Raw genomic sequence first — 25,003 nt, 5'->3', positions numbered from 1 at the left:
TTCTACTTTGTCTAAATAAATTAAATAAAGGATGATTAGATACTCCTAGGAAGAAAACAAACAAACAAACTTCAGAGATAAAAAGATAAACACAGTAACAATTATGTGCAAACCAGTTGTGTTTCACAGGCCTGCATTGTACATTTCTGTGGTGGCAATGTAGGAGAGACTGACAATAAACAGTTTCTGTTAATGGCCACATTCACAAGGAATTTTTCTGTACAAAGACTGCAGAATCAAGTTCCAGCCTTCCTAGGCCAATTTGCTGTATTTTTAGGGCATTAGTCTGATGGCATACTGTCTTAATGCATAAAAGCTGTTTAAAAGGAAAGATTGCCAAAGTGTTCAAAGGTTTTGTTGTGCCAGTTCCCATTTTGCCACTCAGTGCAACTACGTCTGTTTACAAATACAACCTCTTGTTTGTACTGCCTGCATACTCTAATACTCAGCCCTAATTTTACCACTTTCAATCAGCAATATTTTTCCCCAATTGATAACTATAAATTGCATGACAATAACCCTTACTTTTAGGAAAGGGTTTGCACCTGGCAGCACATCATAAAACTACACGTCTCAGAAGTCCAAAACTCTGTACTGAAATCTCATTCTCCCCAGATGTTACAAAATATCTGGGGGATCCTTCACCTTTCAGACATCTACATGAAGCTTTAAACCCAAATTGTACTGTCATCAGTTTAGTGCTTGAGAAACAAAGTCTGCTACGTTCAAGCTATTACAGAGGTCCAAAACAGTTCAAACAGCTAGAGCAATAAAATAGTTCAACTTTATTTTCTGTACTAGGCAAAAGAATCCCATTTACCTTTCTTAATGTTGATGCCTTTTTAAGTGATATTACTTCTTCAGTCACTTAATACCACTGTTGTCCTAGTGACATCTTCACTTTCTTTGTGTTGTTATCTCCAGCTCCTTACTGTAAGGCATAGAAAAGAGATTGGTATGAAATGTAATCACAACAGTTACTTTCTGTGGAGATTGCTTTTAAATCATCTGATTCTTGGGAATATCCATCACCTAAATAAGGAGACTATTGAAGAGTTTCCTAAATAAATTTACTTTTCTACAGATCAGTTTGGGAACCTAAACCAAGGGCAATTGTACTAGAAAAGGGACTTTCAAGAAATACGCAGTGGGGTTTACTAAGGGAGCAATTAGGATCTTATATTGAAATCCAGAAATCCCACACCTTGATCTGAATACTCTGTCCATCCAAAGAACTCAAATGCCAGGCATCCTGAGTAGGAACCTCAGCTTAACAGCCCCTTTTATATCAAAAATGGCTGAATATTCCAGAAACTAATCATCCTTGCTTACAAATGGTTTTGTGTAATGAAAACTCAGAAACAGGTTTACTTAAGTGTTACATATAGTGCATTCTTAGTTGTGCTGCAACACTATTTATCTCTCTGCTCTTATTTCTTAGTGTGCACAAAAGGTCAAGTGGTGACTGGCCAGTACCGTCTGCTTGCCAAGCATGGTGGATACGTATGGCTGGAGACTCAAGGGACTGTCATTTACAACACGCGCAACCTACAGCCTCAGTGTATCATCTGTGTCAACTATGTGCTGAGGTAAGTTGCGCAGAACAAAAAAAAACCACCCTAAATCCATGTGCTGAAAGAAGTGCATTAATCAGAGGTATTTTTTAAAGGGTCAATTTATCCAATGGTGCTATGCTTAAATCAGTTTAGTCATGTTTGTTCAGTCTTGTTTACTGATGTTAGACAGTTGTGAAGAATATGGCATGTCCGTTCCCATACAAGCTGTTGAAATACACTATAGACTCTCTCTTCTACAGAGCAACTGGCCTGCTAGTGGACCAGAGCATAAAGCTTGCACTAAAGATTTTGTTGTGTGACACAATGACTAAATATGTTTTATTTTTCTAGTACTGTGACAGATAAAAGTCAGTAGTAATTGTAACTTGTGTTGCTAGGAAAAGCCATTTTCCTCCTCAAAAATCAGGACCACAGAATAGTCTTTGTCTGACAAAACCCAAGTATTTTTGGCCCTAGACGAGGCCAAAATAGGAAATACTTATTTGAGTCTGGGTCATTATAGCCTTGACTACATCCCTTGAAAAAACAGAGCAACAAAGCCCCGACTATTCCCACAGAAGTCCTGACCACACTCTCTGCGTCATCTGAGATTGTGGTGCTCAGCAACGCTGGAACTGTGCCTCGCCTGTCAAGAGCCTGGCATTCCACCGAGAGCCACCAAAATGCTCTTACAGCTGATCTTTAGAGAGTCTGTAACACCTGTGTTACCACATCTTTTTTCCTTTAGAGTGCAAAATGCCTTGAACCTTTCTTTTTTTCTTGCTAGTGAAATTGAGAAGAACGATATAGTGTTCTCTATGGACCAAACGGAATCACTCTTCAAGCCTCACCTGCTCACGATGAGCACGGCCTTCGAGAACGGGATCCCCGGGACGGAGAAGAGTGATTTCTTGTTTACTAAGCTAAAGGAAGAACCAGAGGAACTTGCGCAGCTGGCACCAACACCTGGAGATGCCATTATTTCCCTGGATTTTGGTTAGTATTTGTGCAAATAATTTTTGTGTAATAAAGAACCATGTATGAGCCTACATTTAGGAACTTTAACAGACAAGTTCTGTTTGCTGTGTATAAATCAGGAGCAACAGTCATAAGAGCCTCTGTGCTCATATCAGTGGAAAATTTCTGTGAATGAGAGCAGAATCAGGCTTTCTTGCTGACTAAACAAGATATGGTAAGTCTTTGCCAACTTATTGTTATGGCAACTAGGAGCAGGGTTCACTTTTAATGAATAGCTGTAGTTATATCATAACAGGGCACACGAGCTAAAGGCATCCATTAATATTGTTATAACTCTTTCCAGGGACACAGAAGTTTGAGGAAGCCCCTGCCTTTACCAGCACTGTTTTGACACCAAATAAACCCTGGCCAGTGGAAGTGAAAAGCCACGCTGCTCCAGGTGAAACACTGACGATACCATCCTTTACCATGCCTCAGATTGCACCCGGCAGCAGTACTCCAAGCGCAAGCAGCAACAGTAGCTGTTCCACGGTAAGAAAAGCTTTAAAAAAATGTGAAAGTGGTGTTTTCTGTGTAGGTCCATCAGTATATGCAGGTGATATTTTCATATTAGCAGTCCGGTCTCAATGCTTGTAACAAGACCCAGCATAACTCTATCCCTAGTGTACCGTGTATATCGTAAGCATCAATGGCAAAAATATCAAATGGGAACTCTATCATGCCTTTGTGTTGTAATCCTCATTTTGTCCCAGCTCACTCTAATTATGATAGCCTATAAACCAACTGGATAGATGAACTTTCTACTGCCGTTCACGGAGTTAGCCTTAAATGAAATGCCAGTGTAAAATGGTTTGGCCACTAGCACACTCTCCCTTAGACCAATCCTATTTCTGTTTGTTCACTAGAAGCTACAGTCTCCATCCAGAAAATTTACCTAACAGAGTGGCTTCATGCAGTTCACCACTGAAAGAATGCACGTGCCTTCAGGGCATTGCCCCCAAGAGCTGGAGCCACTCTTAGCCAGATCTTTACTAGATAATGCCCAGTTTCAATAAAATCATTGAGGTGGTGCAAAGCATTTCCTTTCTTGACAAAATAATTTATTAGTGTACCTATCATGTTACTGTTTCCAAAATACATTTAAACTAACCAGACAACTAGGATCCTGTATTGGGTGCCTCTGTTAACTGGTATGTCTCTCAAATTTTGGAGCAACAAGTAATCTTCTGTTGGAGAAAAGGATGTGATAGAAGTGCAGCTTTAGGTTTTGAGGACATTTTATATTCAGTCTTGCTATTTTCTCTTCATAGCAAAGATCTGTTTACTGACTAGCACAGTATAAGCTGCATGATGCTAAGGCAGCACTGCGGTTGTCTTGCTGATTATAGCAAATTCTTATTTCTGTGCAGCCAAGCAGCCCAGGAGATTACTACAGTTCTGTGGATGAAGATCTTAAGATTGAGGTGATTGAAAAACTCTTTGCCATGGACACGGAATCAAAAAATCAAAGCAGCTCCCAGGTAAGGAACTAATATCTCTTCCAAATCCATGAAAATCAGTCCTATAGCCAGCAGGTAGTAGAGATGCATGCTGTATGTGCAGCTCTAGTGACATAACATGCAAATTGCATTTGCACATGCACACCAAAACTTTGGTGCACAGCACTAACACGAGCATACAATTTCAAAAGCTGAGGTGTACATTTCTATCCCTAACTGTATGAAGTAAGTGCCTTAGGGTATCACTGTGGTGGCACCACTAAGAAGAAAGAAGGAGCAGAGAGCTTCAGAATTTGGAAGCTTCTGTAGACTGGATAAGAAATATAAGCAGCAGCATATTTTTTTAATCTGGCCTGATGAACAGCAAGTAAACATCCTTTCTAGAACAAAATATAAATAAACTAATTCCTGCAAAACCTCAAAATGTGAAATGTTTGAGTTAACCCTAAGAGGCAGCAAAGATCCACACAGCCACTTGCTCGCTCTCCCCTAGTATGATGGGGAAGAGAATTGGAAGGGTAAAGTGTGAAAATTCATGGGTCGAGATAAAGACAACTTAATAGACAAAAACAAAAGCTGCACATGCAAGCAAAGCAAAAATAAGGAATTCATTCACTACTTCCTATTGGCAGGCAAATGTTCAGCCATTTCCAGGAAAGCAGGGCTCCATCCTGTGTAATGGTTTCTTGGGAAGACAAACACCATAACTCTGAATGTCTCCCTACCCCTACTTCTTTTCCCCAGCTTTTATTGCTGAGCACATTGTCGTGTGGTATGGAATATCCCTGTAGTCAGGTAGAGTCAGATGTCGTGGCTGTGTCCCCTCACAGCTTCTTGTGCACTCCCAGCCTCCTCGCTGGGGGGTGTGCAGTGTGAGAAACAGAGAAAGGCTTTGTTCTGTAAGCACTACTCAGCAATAGCTAAAACAATGGTGTATCAACACTGTTTTGGTCGGTCACAAGTCTAAAACATAACACTATATGAGCTACTATGAAGAAAACTAACTCTGTCCAAGCCAAAATGAGCACAACATATATGCCATTCACAGAAATAAGACATGTCTATAAATAAGAGCAGGTGAGTGTCATTTACAAATATTTGTCATACAGTGATTTTTTAGCCTTATAATCTCCCTTGTAGTGTTTCACATCACACCGCCGCAACTGTTATTATCTTCTAGGTTCCTTATGAACTTACTTCTTTTTTGTGCAGACTGACTTCAATGAACTGGACCTTGAAACCTTGGCTCCTTACATTCCTATGGATGGAGAAGATTTCCAGCTCAGCCCAATATGCCAAGAAGAACGTCCTCTCTCTGAAAGTGCACAAAATACCCAGCAGAGTCTAAGTAGCATGAGTACTATCTTCCAACCCCTTGCTTCTGCTTCACAGAATCAGTTCCTCCCGGAAAAATACTGCCCACAGCTATCAAATAAAAACATTAACCCTGGTCATGGGTCACTGTCATCTGTGTTCTTCAACAATGTGAGTAGGTCATCACTGCCTCCGTACCATGACCAAGCCAGCACTCCCCTGTCTTCGATGGGAGGAAGACCAAACACCCAGTGGCCACCTGATCCCCCATTAGAATATGTTCCAGCTAAATGGAGACTCATGGATAAATACTCAGGAACCCTATCAAGTTCACCCTCAGGGCCCCCAATACATTCTCCCAGCATGCCCATATATAAAAAAAGGTAAGAGCTTTTGTGTTATAATTGTATTTGACTCAGGAAATATTTGGGGGAGGGAGGCTGGGTCATAATCCTGAAAAAATCTTTTCCTCAGTTCAGCTGGAATATCTTGTTTTGATAGGCATCAGATTGCAATTCTGGGGACATTAGTGTGGTCCTCTCGCAGTGGCAATCAGTCTAGTAGAAGCACAAGTGGGCTATTTTTTGTTGCTTGTAAGGATGTGTGAATGCATTGCTAGGTGGTCAGGTAAAAATTACCTGAAGTAATTTTGCCAAGCCTGCGTTACTCTATGCAGTTTAGAAAAGTTGTGAAAAGGCTTACTGGTAAGTTGGGACACATGCTTGCTTTCTGATTTTGCACGTATTTTTTGCACAACAGAAAACAGGGGAGAGGAAGGGATGACAGTACACTCATAGCCGGCATATATAAGTACTACAACTAAGATTTAAAATAACTTTCCTCATCTCTGTTACTTTCCGGTACACAGAAACAGTATGGGATGAGGTCTAGCTCAGAAGTCACAGTCCTGGCAGTTTCCTTTCATTTTGTCTGTAGCTCTTCAGTAGAATGCAGAGTGTGGGTTTTCAAATCTTGTCACGCCAAAACAGTCAGAAAGTGTATAAAACAGGCACAGGCCTTTTAAAATATGGAGCTGTGCAGTTTACCTGCAGTTTGCTTTCAGGGCTTTTCTTGTTGCTGGCAGAAATACCAGCATCTGAACATACACTTGGAAAGAGAGGGTTTGTCCCTAAACAGCAACTTGTGTGTTCATGTTTACTATGCAAAGCAAGGGGATAGGCATGGCTCTAAAAATCCTAAACTTAAAAAAATCTCATGACTCTTTTCCACGGTATTTTTATGTCCGTCTGGAGAGTTCTAGAGGCTGTTTATGTTAATCTTTCGTTAGTCTTTGATCCCAAAAGTCAAGTGTTCCCAAAGCTTGTGGGATGACTGACAAAAGGAAACAAAAACATGTGATGTCCAGTGTCATGCGTCAAAGGCAGCTTAAATGGAAGAACGTGATTCAGATTTGTCTCCCTGCTCACCCAAACATCCTTTCTCAACAGGCCACTGGATGCTTTTGGGCAACGAGGCATAGATATAAACCCAGCAAGAATTGCTCTGTCTAATAGTTTGAAACTGAAGCGACAACTGGATTATGAAGAACAAGCATTGCAACAACTGAGTGGGGTAATTATAAGAAAATGCATCCCCTTCAAAACTTTGAACATACCAAGATCATCAGCGTAATCATCTGTTTTGCTTTTCTCCAAACTGTAGGGAGATCCGTCTGTCATTAACCCATCTCACTTAATGTGGAAGAGAATGAAATTTCTCAAAGGGGAAAATTGTTCCTTGGTTTCCGAAAAGAAGTCTCTCAGCACAAGTGTTCTTACTGGTAAGAGAAAAAAAATTGATTTTGCAAAGTTAAGTGTTGAAACAAAATGGTAAGGCAATTTGAATAGAAATACAAACTCTTCCAAAGGAGACGTTAATAAGCACTGTAAAAAAATCAGTAAGCTAAAATTAGAGATCAGTTTGTATCACTAAGAGCTAAACAATTTATGGTACAGTTGATAGCTACCAAGTAGATTGTTTCCTATATGTTCATGCCCTTGCTTTGGAGGCAATAGGGATCAGTTTAATGGAGGTGTGTTTACCTAATGCTGATCTAATGTGCAGACACCTCAGAGATAGAACTGATACTTCTCTGCAATATTGTGCTTCATTATTTGACTGTCTGGAGTACCATACTAATCCCAGTACTGGTTTTGGACATGCTTTGCTACAATATGTAGGTATGCCTACACTGTGTTATCATCATGCTGATGATCACTTTGCTGTGAATTAGTATTAGCTACTATTAACTATTACAATAGCTCAATTTAACTTTTGTTTTTCTTTTATGTAAATTAGATGAGTTTGCCTGTAACTCAAGAGGTCTGAGCCAACCAATGAATCAACTGCAACAGCAACAGCAGCAACAGCAACAACAGCAGCAACAACAACCCACCTGTGGCAGTCCTGCTGAGAATTTGAAAGCAGGAGCATTTCCCCCTCAGTTTTACAGTTCCCATTATCAGGACTATCCTGTTCAGCCAACTCATAAAGTATCGGGTAAGAGATGTCAAATACAGCAATTGGAATATGTCATTTAGTTCTGGTGCTGATTACATGAAGTAAAAACTAACAACAACAACGAAATAAGAGGATGATAAACAGAGAACCAAAATTTTGTTTCACAAAATGCAAAGTTAATTGTTGATTAGTATGAAATGTTAACATTTACATTTGTAATGTATGAGAAAAAAAAAATATTTTTGCTCTTCAATTTCAATTGAACTTAACGCCTTTGTTCCTTGGTGGTTCTTCAGTCATCCTCTTAGGTATTCTTGCCTTGTGATGGAATTGATTAAACTGTACTAAACAACTGCAGTGCAGCGCTGATGCCTGAATTAGGTTACAGTCTAACATATGCCTTCTACAAATGACAATCAGTAATGAAAGGGGGTATATGTAGAAGGAGTGCAGGTGTCAATTTAGAAACTTGTTTACTATAGCTTTCCTCAGCTGCACCAGTATAATTTTCCTCAGAACAATCTAAATTGGGGATAGAGGTGGAAAACTTCATGCTTGTAACCCATTACAGCAGAGAGGCATAGATTTGATCTAAAAACTGTAACTGTTGGTGTTCTGAGGCACACTGACATAAGTAGAAAATGAAATTGTAACTGATATAAGCAGAAGAGGGAGGAGAGGAAAGAAGTCCTCTCTCTCTCATTCTCTGTCTCTGGTCTCAGTGCCGTGACTCACTTTACTCTGTTTCAGGTGTGACAAGTCGTCTGCTGGGACCTTCCTTTGAACCATATTTGTTGCCTGAGTTGACAAGATATGACTGTGAGGTTAACGTCCCTGTTTTGGGCAGTTCCACACTTCTGCAGGGCAGTGAACTGCTCAGAGCCCTGGACCAGGCAACCTGAGCAATCCTGCAATATTCCTTGGCCTATACTGTTCAAAACAGCTTCAGTTTTTAAATATATTTTTGCAAGTAGACAATTTCTAATACCAATACACTTTTACAGGATTTTACTTAGATATTGAACCTGTCCACGTTACCAAATAGTGGCCTTTTGAAGTTACTCACTTTATTATTCATATTAAAGAAATACATCTACTGTATTTTCTCTATTGCAATTAATGTGTTGTTTAGAGAGTTTGATTACCCTCCCCTTATCTCATTACCTGTAATTTATACTCTCAGATTTTCTTCAATTTTCATGCTAGTAGAAAGCTGTGGTATAAATGCCTCATCTTGTGATACTTTGGCTGCAGTACTGCAAAGATTTATTTTTATTGCCAAAGATGAATGAAACAAATTTGATCTCCAACCGCAGTTTTTTGTTGATCTGCCAAATTGATATCCTTTGACTCTTTCTGTTTTCCAGCATTTATTGTATTGTAACTTTAATAACTTGTGGGAAAGCATACTAAAGAAAAAATTCCCAGCCTTTTGACTCCCTCCCCTTCCCTTCATTTTTATACACTTTGTTGAAAGAAATGTGAATGGTGAACTACAATGTTTGTGGGTATCTGTGAAGGTTGCACGTTTTAAGCTTTTTTCCTCAGAAGCAAGCCACATTCTCAGCTGACTTAACCTGGCTTAGCTCTACAGACAACGGAGTCCTACAGATTTACCCCAGTGGAGGATTTTTGATTGTGTTGGGATTTCTTGTTTTGCGCTTTGTTGTTCTCTTTATTTTTACACAAAACAGATTTTTTATTATTACAGTATCTCTCTGGGTCAGTTGTTAATCATCTCTTGGTACTTTTGCTGTATCTAGGCCAACAACTATAAGAGCTGTTTCTGCTAGAACTAGTAGCATTTCTTAGGATGTTGCTTGCACTTCAGGAATCTCACCAATGGCCAGTACTAACACCTCTGAATAATGCTAGCCCTTTTCATGTTATATGCTAGCTAGCAATGTAATTTCAATATTGAATCATTAAAACTAAAAGTAGTATTTCCCAGTAGATGAGGCTAACTCAGTTATAAGTAGACAAAAATAATTAAGGATGGTGTAGTGAGATGAATTACTGGCAGACAGGTCTCTCTCATTTTAATTTACCTTGTATTAATCAAGATCTGAAATGTCATTAAATTCAGCCAGACATTTTCAGAGCTTCTTTTCAACTATCATTTATTGTCATGCACATATGTTAAAAAGTAAGGCTTTGAATGCTTTCAAAGGTTAAGGTTGAAGGTTGAATTTACAGTGTACTTAAACAGCAAAAATATTAAACTAATAAAAGGCAGGTGAGCAGTTCTGACTCTGAAATGCATACAAACCAGGATAATGTGTTGGAATATGTCCATCTTGTTTCCTCCACTGGTATAAATCATTGTAGCTTTGCTGAAAAAAATGCAACAGTGGCAATGTACAAAAGAAAAAAAATCTGGCCCAGAAACTTAGAACAAAGATAGGCTTCAGTGGAACTGGAAGTCTAAAAGTAATGTGTTTTATGAATTTGCTTTCTATCATGCACTGACACTTGCAGAGAGGGAGCCTTGGTTTCATTGAGCACTTCAGAGATCGCTGTGTTAAGTGAGTCTTAATCATACACACTGTGCACTCTTAGAAAAGCAGATTTTTTGTTGTTATTATTATTGGTACATAACATTAAAAAAGAAAAAAAGAAAAAAAAAAGATAGTCCCTATTGCAGCTAGATCTTTCAAGAGTTTGTTACCAAAAATAAGCTACTCCTAAAGTGATCTTATTTCTATGTGGAAAAAACATAGTTTAAGCATCAAAATGTAATGAAAATTGACAAGCCAGATTTGACAAACCTTCAGTGGCAAGGACTTAAAGGCTTCAAGGATTAAAGACACTTGAATACTGCTCTTTTCTGTTTCTTATTTGTGTAGTTTCAGCATTAAAATTGTTATACCCTAACAGTTTACTAAAACACTCTGAAAAATATTCCATGTCTTAATATTAATCATACTTTTTATCATAATTATTTCATAATCTATATTGCTGAATTCTTATTGACAATATTATAACTGTATGGGAACTTTAACTTGATAAGGAAATGTATTTTGACACTGATACCTTATTAAAGTATACTGATCCTAAATTCTTTGTGACTCATTTGCTATGAATTTGTCATTTGTTGTATCATTGTAAAACAAAAGTATTTATTAAATTATTTATAGAAAATAAAGGTTTGCATTGATCTTTAAAGAATTAAAGAACAATCTAAGGTTGCCCATATTTGAGACCTGAGAAGTAAGCTGACAACGGCCTGTACTGTCCAGCTTTTTTTAGTTTGCCCACCTTTCCTCATACGGAGTATTAACACCCTGTAGACCATACTTCTAGAACTTCTCTTATTACTTGGACTTCTGCTTCAATTTCCAAAGTATATGTCTACCTAGGAGCTGAAGATGTCTGTCATAATGCTACTGTGAAAAATAACAATAATAACTTGTCAAACAAGTACTTGCCTAGAGCCATGGTCTTGGATTTCAGAGGCTGAATTGCTGCAGTATCCCACTTCAGTTTTTGTGGCCATCATATACGTAGCATACTCCGTCATATTCTGGCAGTCCTGACACATCCATGAATACGGCTGCCCCCAGTCCAAACTGCTTCACCCAGTCCTGTGTTGCAACGCTGCTAACACACCGCTCCTTTTCCTTACAGAAATTGCCATTTCTGCCAGCACAGTAACACCATCATGCTGCAGGAGAACAGACACAATAAAGCTGTCACTTTCAAACATGCATTTAAATGTTGATGGACTATATGGAAGCTGTTGGTGCTTAACCCTTCTGATAACTACTGCTGAATTTCTCAAACAACAGTGACTCTTTGGGATAATCTAAGTGGGCTATTATCACTTTGTTTTCCAGATGGGATGCCAGACTTAGAAAGTAACTCCTTGCTTCTAAAGCTGTTGCAATCACAAGTGTGCTCAGCACACCTGCCAGTGAAGAGGAAATGGGTGTGTGTATGTTACCCCCTTTTAGAGCATCCCAGTGGTCTTCATGGCACTTCTTCGAGAGACCAGCACAGCATATCACATCCTTAGCCAACTGAGGGGTTGGGGGGAAATAAAATAAAAAATCACTGAAATAGGGAACAGGAAATACCTGTTCACATCAAGTTCTCTTTTAAAGGTTGCAATCACTAACTGCTAATACTGTCCTCTGCTAGTGCTGCCAGACACTTTCTCAGGGTGGCCGAACACCCTCCTTATCTCGTACAGCTACATGTCTCAAGTTAGTGAGCTTCAGTGCTTTTCCCCCTTGTGTTTAGGACACAGCTTGATAGCTACCATCTAGCTAGCAAAGCTCTGACGTTGCAATTTATATACCAAAAAGCCCCAACTTTTCACCCAAAACTTAATACATAGATCGCATCAATAGCTGAGCTATGTTCTGCTGAACAGAGGTTTAGTATAGCTTTATAAAACCTTCGTTTTCTCCTGTATGCCAGTAGAAGTGCTTAAAATTAAATGTACATCAGCTGTCACTGTGTAAATGCACCATTTCTTGGCATCCAAGCTTACATCTCTAGCAGCATAGACAGAACTGAGCAATTCTCTTGTTCAACGCTCATCATTTTCTGCTGAAAATCAGGCAGTTCTGTGAAACTCTCTGATTTGGGCTGGTCTCAAGCTCAGGCTGATTTTCTAGTCTATCGTCTTTTTAAAATGATCAAGCCAATGACTGCACCACAGATTTCAAGCAGGTGAGAGTCATGCACTTTATCAAGCAGGTGGTTACAACAAAATACTGAACTATTTACTAATAAAACTGCAAAAAAGCCCATATAACTTGGAGCAAAATCCTTTCAAGTTGAGACACCAATTCCTAAGCAATACTGTGATCTGTGTACAGCAGGTAATTCATCACATTTGTTTGCCACAGTGGACAGAGCACAGGATAACAACACACAGTCTAACTTGCACCTGGTCTTGGTGGTGGTAACTTCTCCCTGAGGCGCCTTACAAAACCATTAACGTACGTACCAGGTTTTTTTAAAGTTACAGAGAAGTAGAAATATTTCACCTACATTTAAATAAACGACATTGTTTTCTTTCTTCCATGCCACTCTCTTATTATAGGCTTCCCAAGAGACAAAGAAAAAATTATCAAATGGGGAGAAAAAAAAAAAAAAAGACGATTCTCCACAATGTTTTCTTAGGGCAACCAAACCTGTCACACTCCCACAGCTCTGCTGCCCTAGCAGCACACCAGCCACCTCCTGGTTCCCTGGGGTGATGTTAGCGCCCTGCCACCACCCTCACCAGCAGGGTCCTGCTGCTTCCGAGGAAGCCAGGCAGGGGGTCCTGCTCCCCAGGCTCTGCTCAGTGTTGTTGCTTTGCTCTGGTCAACTGAAGCAACAAAAGCAGCATTGGCAACTCTGCGATTGGTGTGTACCCCATTTTTGAGGCGTTCACATTAAAAATGGATTCAAATAAATAAAATTACTTCAGCTGCTCGGTTTGGAAGCATCACCTACTTCTGTCTGAAAGCCAGCCCACAGTTTTGGCAGCATGTGATTTGCCACAGGTCTCACATGGAACATTTTTCTTGAAGTCCTAAATTCCTAGACTCAAGGTGTGATGTAATTCTCTTCGATCATGCCTCTCAATGATGCTGTGACACGTGGTTAAGATGTCCCGTTAGGGAACAGAAGCACAGGCATGAGCCTGGATTGCGATCCCTACCTTAGTGCCAGCCAGCGCCAGCTACTGCCCTTGGCGCGGGGCAGTAACAGGCAGCTGGGTGCAACCAAAGCTGATTCTCTCCTTGTGTGCTGTTTGCTGCAGAAAGTGCTGCAACAGCATCTCTGCTCAGCATCTCTGCAACAGTGGCTCGCATGGCCACTCAGAGTTGGGTTGTATTTAAAAACCCAACTCCATGTAGCTTCATTTAAAAAAAAAAAAAAAGGAAAATGAAAAAGGAAAAGGATGATAAGAAACCCCACAAGCTCTTCAGTCGAAAGGTCTGTGTTTAGGTCTTGGAATTATAGACAGAGCTGCCCAGCTAGATCCTCAAAGGTCCCAGAAAACCATCAGCGGTTCTCTATCGAAGCTCATGTTGGAAAAATCCAAACCCCATTGCCACTCTAGCTGTTGGGCACAACAGACCTCAGTCCTTGCCCTGAGATGAAAGCAGATGTAATGCTGTGGGTCACAGGAGGTGTGTGTGTCCCTGAGAGCTGCCCGTTCATGTCAAACATTTTCTTCAGCTATCAGATAGCTGCTCTCATTTGCTACTTGGGGAAGTGAGAGTGGTAGTACAGATGATAAAGGTTCTTCTGGCTCACAGAACTGAGTAATTTCCCCAGATGCCTGAACTCTGTCTATAAAGCCAGAATAATTTCTTAGCCATAAGAGGTGCAGCATGGTTTTGCTTCTTTTGCTCCTATATTAGCACCACAGAGCTGTAATTAGCAGGAGAACCTGGATTTGTGGTTCCCCAAACCTGCTCCCCGGACAAGCAGTTTGCATTCAGGACAAAAATTAAGCCTCAGATAAAGAGAGCAGAGTGCACACAAGTTAGAGCACTCCAGATCCTGATACGTGCTTGAGGGACACCAATCAAAATCATACCTGGGGTGTGATTTCTGAGTCCAGCTGTACCCCCTCACGTTTTCAGCCCTGATTTGGGCCATGTAGAACTTGGAGAACTCCAGGGCGTCCTGGAGGAAGGGGACCCAACAAGGATCTCTCTGGCTCAGTATAAACTCAGAAAAATGGAAGATTAAAACTCCCACATGCAAACTAAAACCCACTCCTACATCAGCCTGAGAGAATGACAGTAATATGATCACAATGCCACTTCAGCAGAGTTTGCCTGAATAAAGCTTTTTCTAACAACAGAAATGCATTTTCCCAGTTAGAACTGTTTATGCTACTGGATTTTATTTAGGAATCTCCAGTTTAAAAACAAAAAAAAAAAAACAAACAAACAAACAAAAAATAAACAGTAGCTTGAGTCTCATTCTTTTTTTCCCCAGGATGTTCACAAAAGCCAAATCTGAGGTAGAAGGAGAAAGCACAAATCCCATTCGCAGTTGCCAAAACCCAGACTGAAATCCACGACTCCCTGGCTTTCTTTTGAAGCAGAATTTACATGGACTTTTACGTTGCAAACCACAAAAATTGCATCATACAATGAGCCTTGTGATCAATATATGCTTTTTTTTGTTTGTTTTTTAATTCACCCCTCCTCCAGACAGCAGCTCCACGACATCATTACCCTGGATCAAATGAAGCGTTAAAATGGATGTCGGCACCATTCACATTTGGATATGTCGCATGACATCTACTGGCCTTTTTCCTGGAAGAGCACACAATACGACTTGTGTCTCTCACCCTACTGCAGTGTAGACAGTGCTGATGCTATCTGCAACCCCCAAAACACCTTGGAGTTAACAGAAAGCAAAGCAACGGAAGTTTGCTGGGAAAACAGGTTGCTCTCTGCAACTGCAAACATCGATACAAGCTTTCCTGTACATTGCTCAGCTACATATCTGCTCCTATTTATTAGCCTGTTTACACCTTTTAACACAGCTTATTGTTCACAACTTCAATTTCCTTCTACTTCAGTAAGGTTTTGGGTACCATAGTCTTCAGGGTCAGTCGGATCACTGCAGACATCTCCAAGATAAAGGAGAGGCCAACACTGAATATTTCAGTTTTTGCTCAACCTCCCCCTCTCTGACCAAAACCTCTCTTCTGCAGAAAAGATTCTGTTTAATGATAGCCAACACCTTGAACAACTCTGCACTGGTTTTGTTCTTATCAAGCATCATGCTCTGCCTTCCCCAGATCCATGGTGACCAGTACCTCAGTCTGTACAAAGCCACCCAAGTATTCTGAAAAGTGGGCAAAAATGTGGTTTTACAACCATCAATTATATCTTAATATACTGAATAAACACTTTAACTTGTACTTTCATTTTTAGAGTGAATTCTCCAACCTCAGCCCTTACAAGCTCTCCCTCCCCCCTGCAAAACCATGAAGAAAGCGTCTTTAGAAAAACAGAAAGTCACTAAAATACTCGTCTGGGTAACCAGCAGAGGAAGCAAGAACCAATGAATACCTGGAACTCATTTAAGTTCATTTGAAAGACAGGGAACAGTCAAGTCAACAGTGCTGTCATTCTTCTTTTTGGAACATAGGCCCTGCTGGGCAGAGTTTATTTGTACTGAGGTTTTGTATTAGAAACACACGCTGCTAAATAAGAATTTGTTCATCCAGGATTTCTTCTGTCCTGCTCAGTGCATACATTCCACTAACGTGTGCTGGAAATAAACAGAGCGAGAAGTGTCTGTGCTCAAGAACCAGAGCTGGTTTCAACAGCAGGCTGCCATACTGTGCATACTCGAGACGTGTGTCCTGGAACCTACTCAAAGTGGGTCCTCTACAAAACCTACCAGGAGAGCACTTTCTGGTGGGCACATGTAGAGCAGATCCCCCACAAGCCATCTCAGAGTGCAGGAAGTGATCCTGCCTTTTGCTGCTGACCCATTCCCCAGGCCATTTCCAAGAAAACAGAGGGAGACAGGCTACTCCTTCCTCCCCATCCCTTTTCCTGTGCCTCTCTTCCACAGAAATCTCTCAAAGCATATTCTGAGTCCTATAGGCGAAGTTCTGTGCTGACTCATGCCAAGGAAGGGAACAAATCCCAGATGTTTACACAGCATATGCCACAAAACAATTGCCAAGGGGTGACCATTCGCAAGCCCCTGCAAGGCAGCTCTCTTGCAGGCTGTGGCAGGAAGCCGTGCTGTCTGTGGGCCATTCCCAACCCAAGGCGGGCAAATGGGGCTCGCTGCAGGGTGGCCATGCCAGTGAGCACAGCTCTTCCTTGTGGCATAGGCCTGAAGCACAGTGGCTGAATGAGCTGCTCATTTCTTTTCAGTCCCGAAACCCATCTAGTAAGGTTTAGCGTAGATAACACACAATCCTCACCTATATGGAACAAGGGGGTAAATGAACCTGGCAACGCACTGCTTCCACGGGTTACCTTGAAGGACCTGCACCACAGAGCAACAATAAAGCATGGGAAAAGCTACTTAATAGGAAAATTTCCCAGAACGTTCCAAAAATCATACTTTCCACTTTCACACTAGACCCAAAGCCTCACTACTGCACAGCTCACCCAGTATGCTACAGATCACATCCTACCCTGCTCCTCCCAGAGAACCAAACCACAATGGCAGCAGCTTGGTAGGACCAAAAGCAGCAAGCATCACGGGGTGCCCCAAGCACACTCGTGCTTAGCAGCCCTTGCTTTGAAGCCAGACCTCTTATTTTCTCACATTAGCTAATTTCACAGCAGACGCACACTTATGCTCATTACTGCAACCCACAGCCTTACCCCTCATTTCCTAAATACCACAATGTTGAATTTTCCTCCTGACTATCATATCATCAATTTGCTTTTTCACGACATCCAGTATCATTTAGAAATCCTTTTCCAGATGCACTTATTGGAAATGAAGACAATGTGATTGCAAAAGGAGTTCTGGGATCTCATTTGTACCACTGTGAGTCATCTCTAGAAACAGTATTGCAGCAGCACCAAAATTTGCATTCAAATTATTTGCTCTTTTTAAAGTGAGCTACAGAACACAAAGAAGATGGACAGTCCACGGTCACACGTAGCACATTAAGCAGTTTGCGATGGCTGTAGCATTAAACCCATCCACACCAGAAAAGACACGGTCTTGCAGGTTTGAGCTCTATTAAGAAAACTCAGTATTCAAAAACTAATTCTAAAAGACAGTACGTTGTAGCTCTACAGCTACAACTGTGTTGCACCTGCACCATACGGTGCCTGTAACCCAAACAACGTCGACAGATTAAACGTGCCCTCTTCCAGGATCTCCACGAAGATCCAAACAGGTATTTTTATAACAGCCAAGGAAATGGGACAGAGTGCATTTGAAGGCAGAAGTAAGCAGGATACAAAGAGGCCTTTTTGAAAATAATGCAGACTATTCTCTCCATTTTAAAAATGAAAACAAGTAGACTTTCATCCATTTCCACCCAATCAAAACACATTCGTGCTCAACATTTCTTTCTTCCGAAGCTTTGTCACTTCTTCACATTTTCCAATACTGTTAAAGAAACAAAAAGCATTCTACTGATTCGTTTGGTTTTTTTAGCTTCTTGCTGTCTCCCCCAACAGCTACAGCAACGTAATTTACAGGTCCTAAAATTGACCTACTCTGAAAACTTAACTTTTTTAACAGTTCAGAGAAGACGGCTGTCATACTTTCATTTCCAAGAAGCAGTTTGTGTAGATTTTAGTACAATCAATTCATGTCTATGTCATGTTTCATTTTCATGCTTCACTTTACAAGCCCACTAATCAGAGTAATGAGGTCGAATGTGAAGAAATCCCTTTGTTTCAAGATGAACAGCCTCTGAAACCACATTTATAATGGTCTTTCTTTGCTTATTCAAATCCTGTTTGCAAGCAATAGCAAAAAATGGCATTACAGAATTTTTCTTCAAAATTTTAAAGAAAGCCATTTTATGACAACATCCCCTATAACTTACAGGAGATGGGCTTGCATATTTATGTAAGAGAGTCACATGTTTAAGTGAAAATAAAATCTTATTAACTGCTTTGATAGGACTAAAAATACGTTCCATATGTTCCTTATCAGTGCCATAAAACGGTCCAGTGAGCAAACGTCTGTCTGCAGGCAGTGAGGAGTTTGTGCCACGCTGACCCAGCCCCCAGATGAAGGAGTTGGTTCCCCTCGTGCCCATATACGATGTTTCTAGGTCCTGGACATGACCTGGGACCTTCCTGGTTCATTAACCTACCTAAAGCATGAGCCACATATATGTAGATAATCCACTACAAGAGACAGAAGTTAGAAGAGATGGAAATTCCCACTCTGGGATTCATTACAGAGCTGTTGCAAGCTGTAATACCAATATGCCAATGCTCCTCAGATCTTTTTGTCACGAGTCAATAGGACTACAAAGAGACTTACAAAGAGACTTACAAAGGAGTACACACCACTATGATACTGTGCCACAAAAGGCAGCGCTGTCAACTGCCACGCAACTCCGATAAACTTGAAATCATGACTGCAAAACGTTCTTGGCTTGAATTTGCTCGTTCTTGTGAACATTTTTCAAAATATCACTTACAAATCTCTACTCCAGCTCTGCTTTGGAAAGCTAAATAGTAGTCAGCATATAATAGTAACCAGAGAAAGTTTGTTTCTGATCCTCTAAACAGCTAAAATAGCAGCCCAGAACATCTGCTGAACAAGTGACAAGTGCACTGCAGAGGCAGGGGGCCACAGAGCACTCCACCCCTAGCATCAAGGTTGCTATGGGTGTCACCAGAGCTGCTCAGTGTGAATACATAAAATTCAAACATGGTTTGGAGTTGTCTGAAAGATGCTAGACGCACTCATACAAGGGTATGGAGATGGGGAGAGGGGTGAGGTTATATTTTTAGCCTGTAGCGTGATGATCTCTCAACAAGTAGTGCCATGGCTAAAATCCAGGAAAAGGATGGCTCCCATTCAAAGCTGAATTAATCTACAGAGAAAATTCAGACAACACATCTCCTCCTAAAGCCATAAGCTAAGCATAAGAAGTATGCTTCTGCTACAGTATCCTAGACTATGACAGAAGTTTAGTCCTTCACACAATACCTATAGATTCCTCAGCTGAAAGTCAGAAGAGCTTTAGAAGCTTAGAGGTACCAAGACACTAAACCTCCTGTCTCCAACCAGTCCATGGAGACAGGGTGCAGATTTATTGTGCCACAGCAGGAGCCAACCCCACCTCCGCATCAGCTCTGCCTGGTTAAGCTTCATCGCTTTCCTACAGAAAAGGATGAGCATCACTGGTGAGAAGACAGAAAGACTGCTCTTGTTCTGCCCTACCCATTCCTGAAGTAAAGACACCCCACCATGCAGCAGCACCCTCTGAACCAGCTGGAGGTGGCCTGACCATGGACATGGATGCAGGAGGGCCAGGGGCAGATCATGCTGTGGGTCACAGGACTGATCTCAACGCCACCACCACAGCATGTGCACATGACTGTTGGCTGGTACCTACATCCATCCCCCAAAAAGACAGACATTTGAAAGTCAGTTTGTGCTTTTGTTTTTTCCTTCATAGCAGACAAACCTGAGCCACTCTTCTTCCATTTACCTATGGAAGATAAATCATCAAGAATTGGGGGATCTGAAGAGTTGTGCGTGGAAATAACTTTTAACTATCTCAGCGATCCTCTGATGTTTAATTAGGAATAACTAAAGAACAAACAAAAAGCCTGTTCCTTTAACGAATACCTCATAGGTATACACTAGTTATTTTAAACAGGAGCTTGGTTCCCGGGTGGCAGATTCCCTTCACATAGGAGCTGAGGAAAAGCAAACTAATCTGTTAAAGAAATAAAGCAAAAATGTATCAGATTTCTTCCAAAACAGAGATGTTTTTGACTAAAGATGCTGAAGCCAACAAACTGTTAGTAAGCTTAAACAAAGTGACTGAATAATGACAGACAGCGATGCCCCCACAATCGGCCTCAAGACACAGGTGTTATTAAAATCAACAAGCAGCTTGACTGAAGTCTTCAAACTGCACTGCCTCCCAGACATGGGAAAAGAATAAAACTGCCTGAGCAGCTTGGTTTTGGCATAGAAAGAGAGAGTTAATTAAAGAATTGGGTTATTCCCAAGCCGTGCTGTGTAAGAAGCCCCATTATACCTGCTGCACAATAGGTGGGATCCATTTTCTTTCAGTAACGCTTATGTAAGATGTTAATTCAAGACTGTATCTCATTTAACAAATAACCCCCTAAGTGAAACTATCTCCTGCCCTCCTGAAAAAGAGGTAGGGCAGATTGCTGGGAGGACTGCCATGGGAAGCTCACAAACTACAGCAAATGGGCAAAGAGCAGGTGACAGTGCAATGCCCACTCAAGTGTGTTCAAAGGTGCAAGATGAAATATTGCTTAGCGTTATTAGAGATTTGGGAGGAGTATAGACAAGGATGGCTGCATTCCTCAAAGCAAGGGAGCCTTTTCCTTACCACTACACCTCATGATTTCTCTTGTTTCAGGTGCGATTTATTATTATTATTTTTTTTGGCCCCTCCGGAGTGGCCTTAAGAATGGCTCCTCTGTGCTGCCAGCTATGGCCCCCATGCTGGGGCAGAGGCGAGCATTTGCTACCTCGCAAACATCTCCCAGACTGGTTCGTCTTCCACTGGGGGGGGATAGGAGGGTTATGGGATGGAGTCCCACATCTTTCACACAGCTGTAGGAGCAGCAAGACACACGTGACTGGCAAACAGGCAGACACGTCGCTTCTCTAGCAGATGTGGACACAGGCTCCAGAGGCCCTCCAGTGTGAGGGCACAGCTGGTGCGGGGGCTGCCCTTGCCACCCCAGCTGCACGGCCCAGCTGGGCGCTCCTGGGACCAGCACACGCTGGCACAGCGGGGAGGGCATGGCAGGGGGGCAAAAGGCAGCACGGAGACAGCAGAGAAATGAACAACAGCCTCCCCGATACACTACACTTGTATTGGAAAGCCCACGTGCCAGGAAGCCTCAGGGACTTGTTTTTTCCCCTCCATGGCTGCGAGAGCCTGCTGGGTGCAGCATCCGCAAGCCAAGCTCCCACCCCAAAGGGCATCGGGTTGAGAGTCAGCAGCCTCCATTTCACCAGGAGGACTAAGAAACTGAGACCATACCAACCAACCACAAACGGCAGCTTTTCCCTTGTTTTAGGGCTGGAGGTCTGCAGAACTTCTGAGGGTCCTCAGAAAGGTCCTGAAAGGTCTTGATGCGGCAATTCATAACTGAGAGTTGTGTGTTGCATGGGGAACAGCAAGTTCCCAACCACTGAACATGGGAAGGACGGAGGCTCTGCAGACATGAGGGTAGGAACTAAAGGTGTGGAAGGAGCCATCGACATGGGGAATGGGGGCAGTATCCCCTCTCTTCCCTGCCTCGTTGGTCATCTTGGAGATTTGAAGCTCTCTGGGGCAGGAATTTTCTCTCTCTGCTGGTTTTCAAGGTACCTTTGATGATGGGAACCTTGAAGCCATTGCGGCTCTACAGAAATTGCCATTAACATAAACAATGCGAAGCAAGAAAGAGGAATTTTATTCACAGGATAACAATGTGGAGAAGGTGTTTAAATCAGCCTCTACCTCTAAGCACTTACCACTCACCAGTAATGCTTTCACATGACTGCTGTGCACTTGTTTGGCTTAACAACACACTGCATCTGCGCAACAGGTGAACAAATCCTCTAGCCACTTTGTGGTCATTTTTTTCTGTCCATCCCATCTCCCTTGTACCAACCAAAACAGCATTTCACATAAAATAATCAACACACCTGCTGACTGGAGCACATCCTAACTAGAGACAAAAGCATCACAGTAACATAACTTTTTTCCTACATTCCCAAGAGCATAGTGCTCTCCTTGTTTGATGGAGACATACTTTGTCCTTGACATTTGTGCTACTGTTGCTAAGCAATCACCAATAGCTTAGCTCCCAAATTCTAATACTAAGTAGTGGCAGGAGTTCCATGAACATCACTTAACAAATATTAATTTAAACAACACAAACGAGACACAACAAGATCCAGGGCAGTTAGTGGAGCCTGCTCATAGCAAGCCAACAGACCTGCCCCCATGAAGCTAAAACTCTGAATTTCAGCTAGCTGAAAAAAAGCCCAGCTGCTATTCCTGTAAGTTTTAAATACTCTCAAGAACCCACCACCATTCTGAAGAAATTTCAGCTGCACAAAGTGAGCAAAGACAAACAAAACTAAGTAATGTGCCTCAATTCCATTTCAAAACTAACAAACTAACAATCATACGCTGCTTGGACAAGCAAAACCATTTACAGAACAAACGACAGTCTACAGCCCACCAGCAAGAAAGGCCACATTACTGTTACAGTTAGTTTTTATGCTTAACCCTTCCTATTTCACCGGCTCCCCTCTTCTGTGTCCCCAGATAGTACACTCTGATCTCAGTGTGGAGGCTTTCCAAATTCAACAGGAACAGGTGAAAGAGCAGGAGGACTTTCACTGATCTAAACACAGGACCGGAACCTTAAAATTGTCCATTTTACATTAAAAAACAAAAAAACAAAAAAAAAACAAAAAAAAACAAAACAAAAAAAAAAACACTGTATTACTCTAGGACTTTGAGCTACAGCTGCTGTTAAATAAACATTTTAAAATTAATTCCACAGACTTTTCAATATTTTCTGCAGTGCAATGGTCAAGAAATGCAACAGTGTATATCATAAAGGGCATGCACTTAAAAATCTAAGAAAAAACAGACACCAGAATTCCCAAACTACCATTTCCCTCCTCAGTCGCTTCAGTTTTAAGAGAATGGACTTAAAGGCAGGATATTTATGAAAAGGGAAATATACAGAGATACACAGTTTATAGATATAACTGGGGGCAATTTGTGGGGGGAATGGAAGTTTTCCACCATGCACATTTCAGGCAACATTTCAGAACTAAAGAAGGATTTTCACATCCCAAGTATGTTTTTGGGGGAGTAGAGCTTAACGTAAAGGTGTTATGAAACAGAATGATATAGTTTAACAACAATAATAAAAAAGGAACGACAAAATATTGCCCAAATTAGTCTTGGTGTGTTTTGTTACATGTTCTCACCCATCCACCCTTCCCACTTATTCCAGGGAAACATGCAGCATTAATTTGTGTATATTTTGCTCTGCAATATTTACAATATTTCCTCAGTTTAAGAAACATTCATTCTTGAGGTGTTCTCATTAGATTGTAAAGGAAACATCAGCATCAGTAGATCCGATCGCAGACAGTCTCCCCAATGGTTAGACAGTGTTTATGCTTATACAAAAAAACCCCATAACATACTAAGCCTTCTGGGATGAATAAGCAGAAAAGCACACCCCAACCAGCACAAGTATTGTGCCATATGTTTCTTCATTAAAATAAATAAATATATATGCAATACTAAGCTGAAAAACTCAACTCTATTCCTTTAGTAAGCAATGGGTAAAATAACCTTATTTTTCCCACACATCTTCCCCTTCAGAATATCCTTCTGAAGGACAAGAAAGCATGTGCAAATGAACTATCATCCCCCTAGGATCCCTGAAACAGTTTACTAGTGAAAATAAGTTTTTAATGGGCTTTTCTCAGATGTGTGCATATTTTCTCGTAAGCATTTACCTAAGAAAAGTGAAGTAATAAAGCACACAAATGCCTGTTTATGTAAGCTCATTCATGTGCAAACATGTGCATGAATACCAAAGACTGAGACTTCAGATCTCACTTGAAGGTACTTTAAGTGAAAATGTTATGACTTAGTGCAAACCAGATCTTAAAATGAGAGGCCCTGGGTGCCGGAATTTAAAGCTTCCCTAGTGAGAAACTGGTCGCCATTACACACCTTTGTGATCCACACTGGGCTTCTGAAGGCAGATGCCTGGTACCAAGCGTTTCGCATACATAAATGCCAACAATTCAGTTATGTAAACACAACCTAAATCTCAGACTGAATTATAAAGTAAGCTGAATTATATCACATTTAGTTACAGCTACACCACAAAGTATGTAAACCTTATCCACTTAAAGTTTTGTAGTTGGAAAAAACACAGATACGTATGTTCTCTGTGCTACTCAGTTTCCTTACAGACTCTGCAGAAAATGGAGAGAGTGAATTGTTTGCCCTTCTCAAGGATGACAAGGCTCCAAATAACTCTGGTCTGGAGACTTAATTATTTATGCAAATATAGAGTTGAGACAATATGGACTGTCTGGGCATACTTATAGATGCAAAACTATCTCATTTGGAACATTTTCAAGCATAGCACAAAATGCAAATAAACCCCAAAACTCATCACGTTGTCTTGTCCATAGAGACAAGTGTTAAAAACTGGCTTCTGAATTCAATAGAGAGCCCTCAAGATTAAAGCTCCTTCAAAAGTATTCCCTGCACGATCCGATTATCTATGGGAAGTTCATAAAATCTTCACTTTGATTGTGAGTAGCTTTCATTGCGACTGCTCCCACCATTGCTGATATGCCTCCTGTGCTGCTTATGAAGGAGAGTCAGAAGAATTACACAAGTGCATGAGGGCTCAAGAAATCTTAGATGCAAGATAATCATACATTTCTCCTCTACTGCACCAGTAGCAAAGTATTTGTGACCTTCCATTGTAACCTTTTATTTCCTTTCCTCGCAAAATT

The 25,003-nt window shown here is 41.1% G+C and overlaps 1 protein-coding gene and 1 long non-coding RNA gene across 5 annotated transcripts in view; one reads left to right on the top strand and one right to left on the bottom strand.

Moving 5' to 3' along the window:
- EPAS1 (endothelial PAS domain protein 1) overlaps window positions 1-10,865 on the top strand; it is a 119,073-nt gene extending 108,208 nt beyond the window's left edge. For all 4 annotated transcript variants that reach the window (XM_035321698.1, XM_035321700.1, XM_035321699.1 and 1 more), the window contains 9 exons: window positions 1,442-1,589; window positions 2,344-2,552; window positions 2,878-3,065; window positions 3,944-4,054; window positions 5,246-5,730; window positions 6,796-6,919; window positions 7,010-7,127; window positions 7,646-7,846; window positions 8,558-10,865. In XM_035321698.1, coding sequence (XP_035177589.1) covers window positions 1,442-1,589; window positions 2,344-2,552; window positions 2,878-3,065; window positions 3,944-4,054; window positions 5,246-5,730; window positions 6,796-6,919; window positions 7,010-7,127; window positions 7,646-7,846; window positions 8,558-8,709 — 1,736 coding nt within the window. In that variant the 3' untranslated portion in view covers window positions 8,710-10,865. The remainder of the gene's footprint in view (window positions 1-1,441; window positions 1,590-2,343; window positions 2,553-2,877; window positions 3,066-3,943; window positions 4,055-5,245; window positions 5,731-6,795; window positions 6,920-7,009; window positions 7,128-7,645; window positions 7,847-8,557) is intronic.
- Window positions 10,866-12,354: 1,489 nt separating this feature from the next.
- Window positions 12,355-25,003, bottom strand: part of LOC118164286 — a 36,735-nt gene continuing 24,086 nt past the window's right edge. The window contains exon 4 of the long non-coding RNA XR_004749411.1: window positions 12,355-12,462. This is a non-coding gene — a long non-coding RNA (uncharacterized LOC118164286). The remainder of the gene's footprint in view (window positions 12,463-25,003) is intronic.

This window comes from Oxyura jamaicensis, chromosome 3 (assembly GCF_011077185.1).
Source record: "Oxyura jamaicensis isolate SHBP4307 breed ruddy duck chromosome 3, BPBGC_Ojam_1.0, whole genome shotgun sequence".
Classification (NCBI taxonomy): Eukaryota; Metazoa; Chordata; class Aves; order Anseriformes; family Anatidae; genus Oxyura; species Oxyura jamaicensis.
Note: the sequence above shows the minus strand (reverse complement) of the source record. Positions and strands in the feature narration are given on the sequence as shown.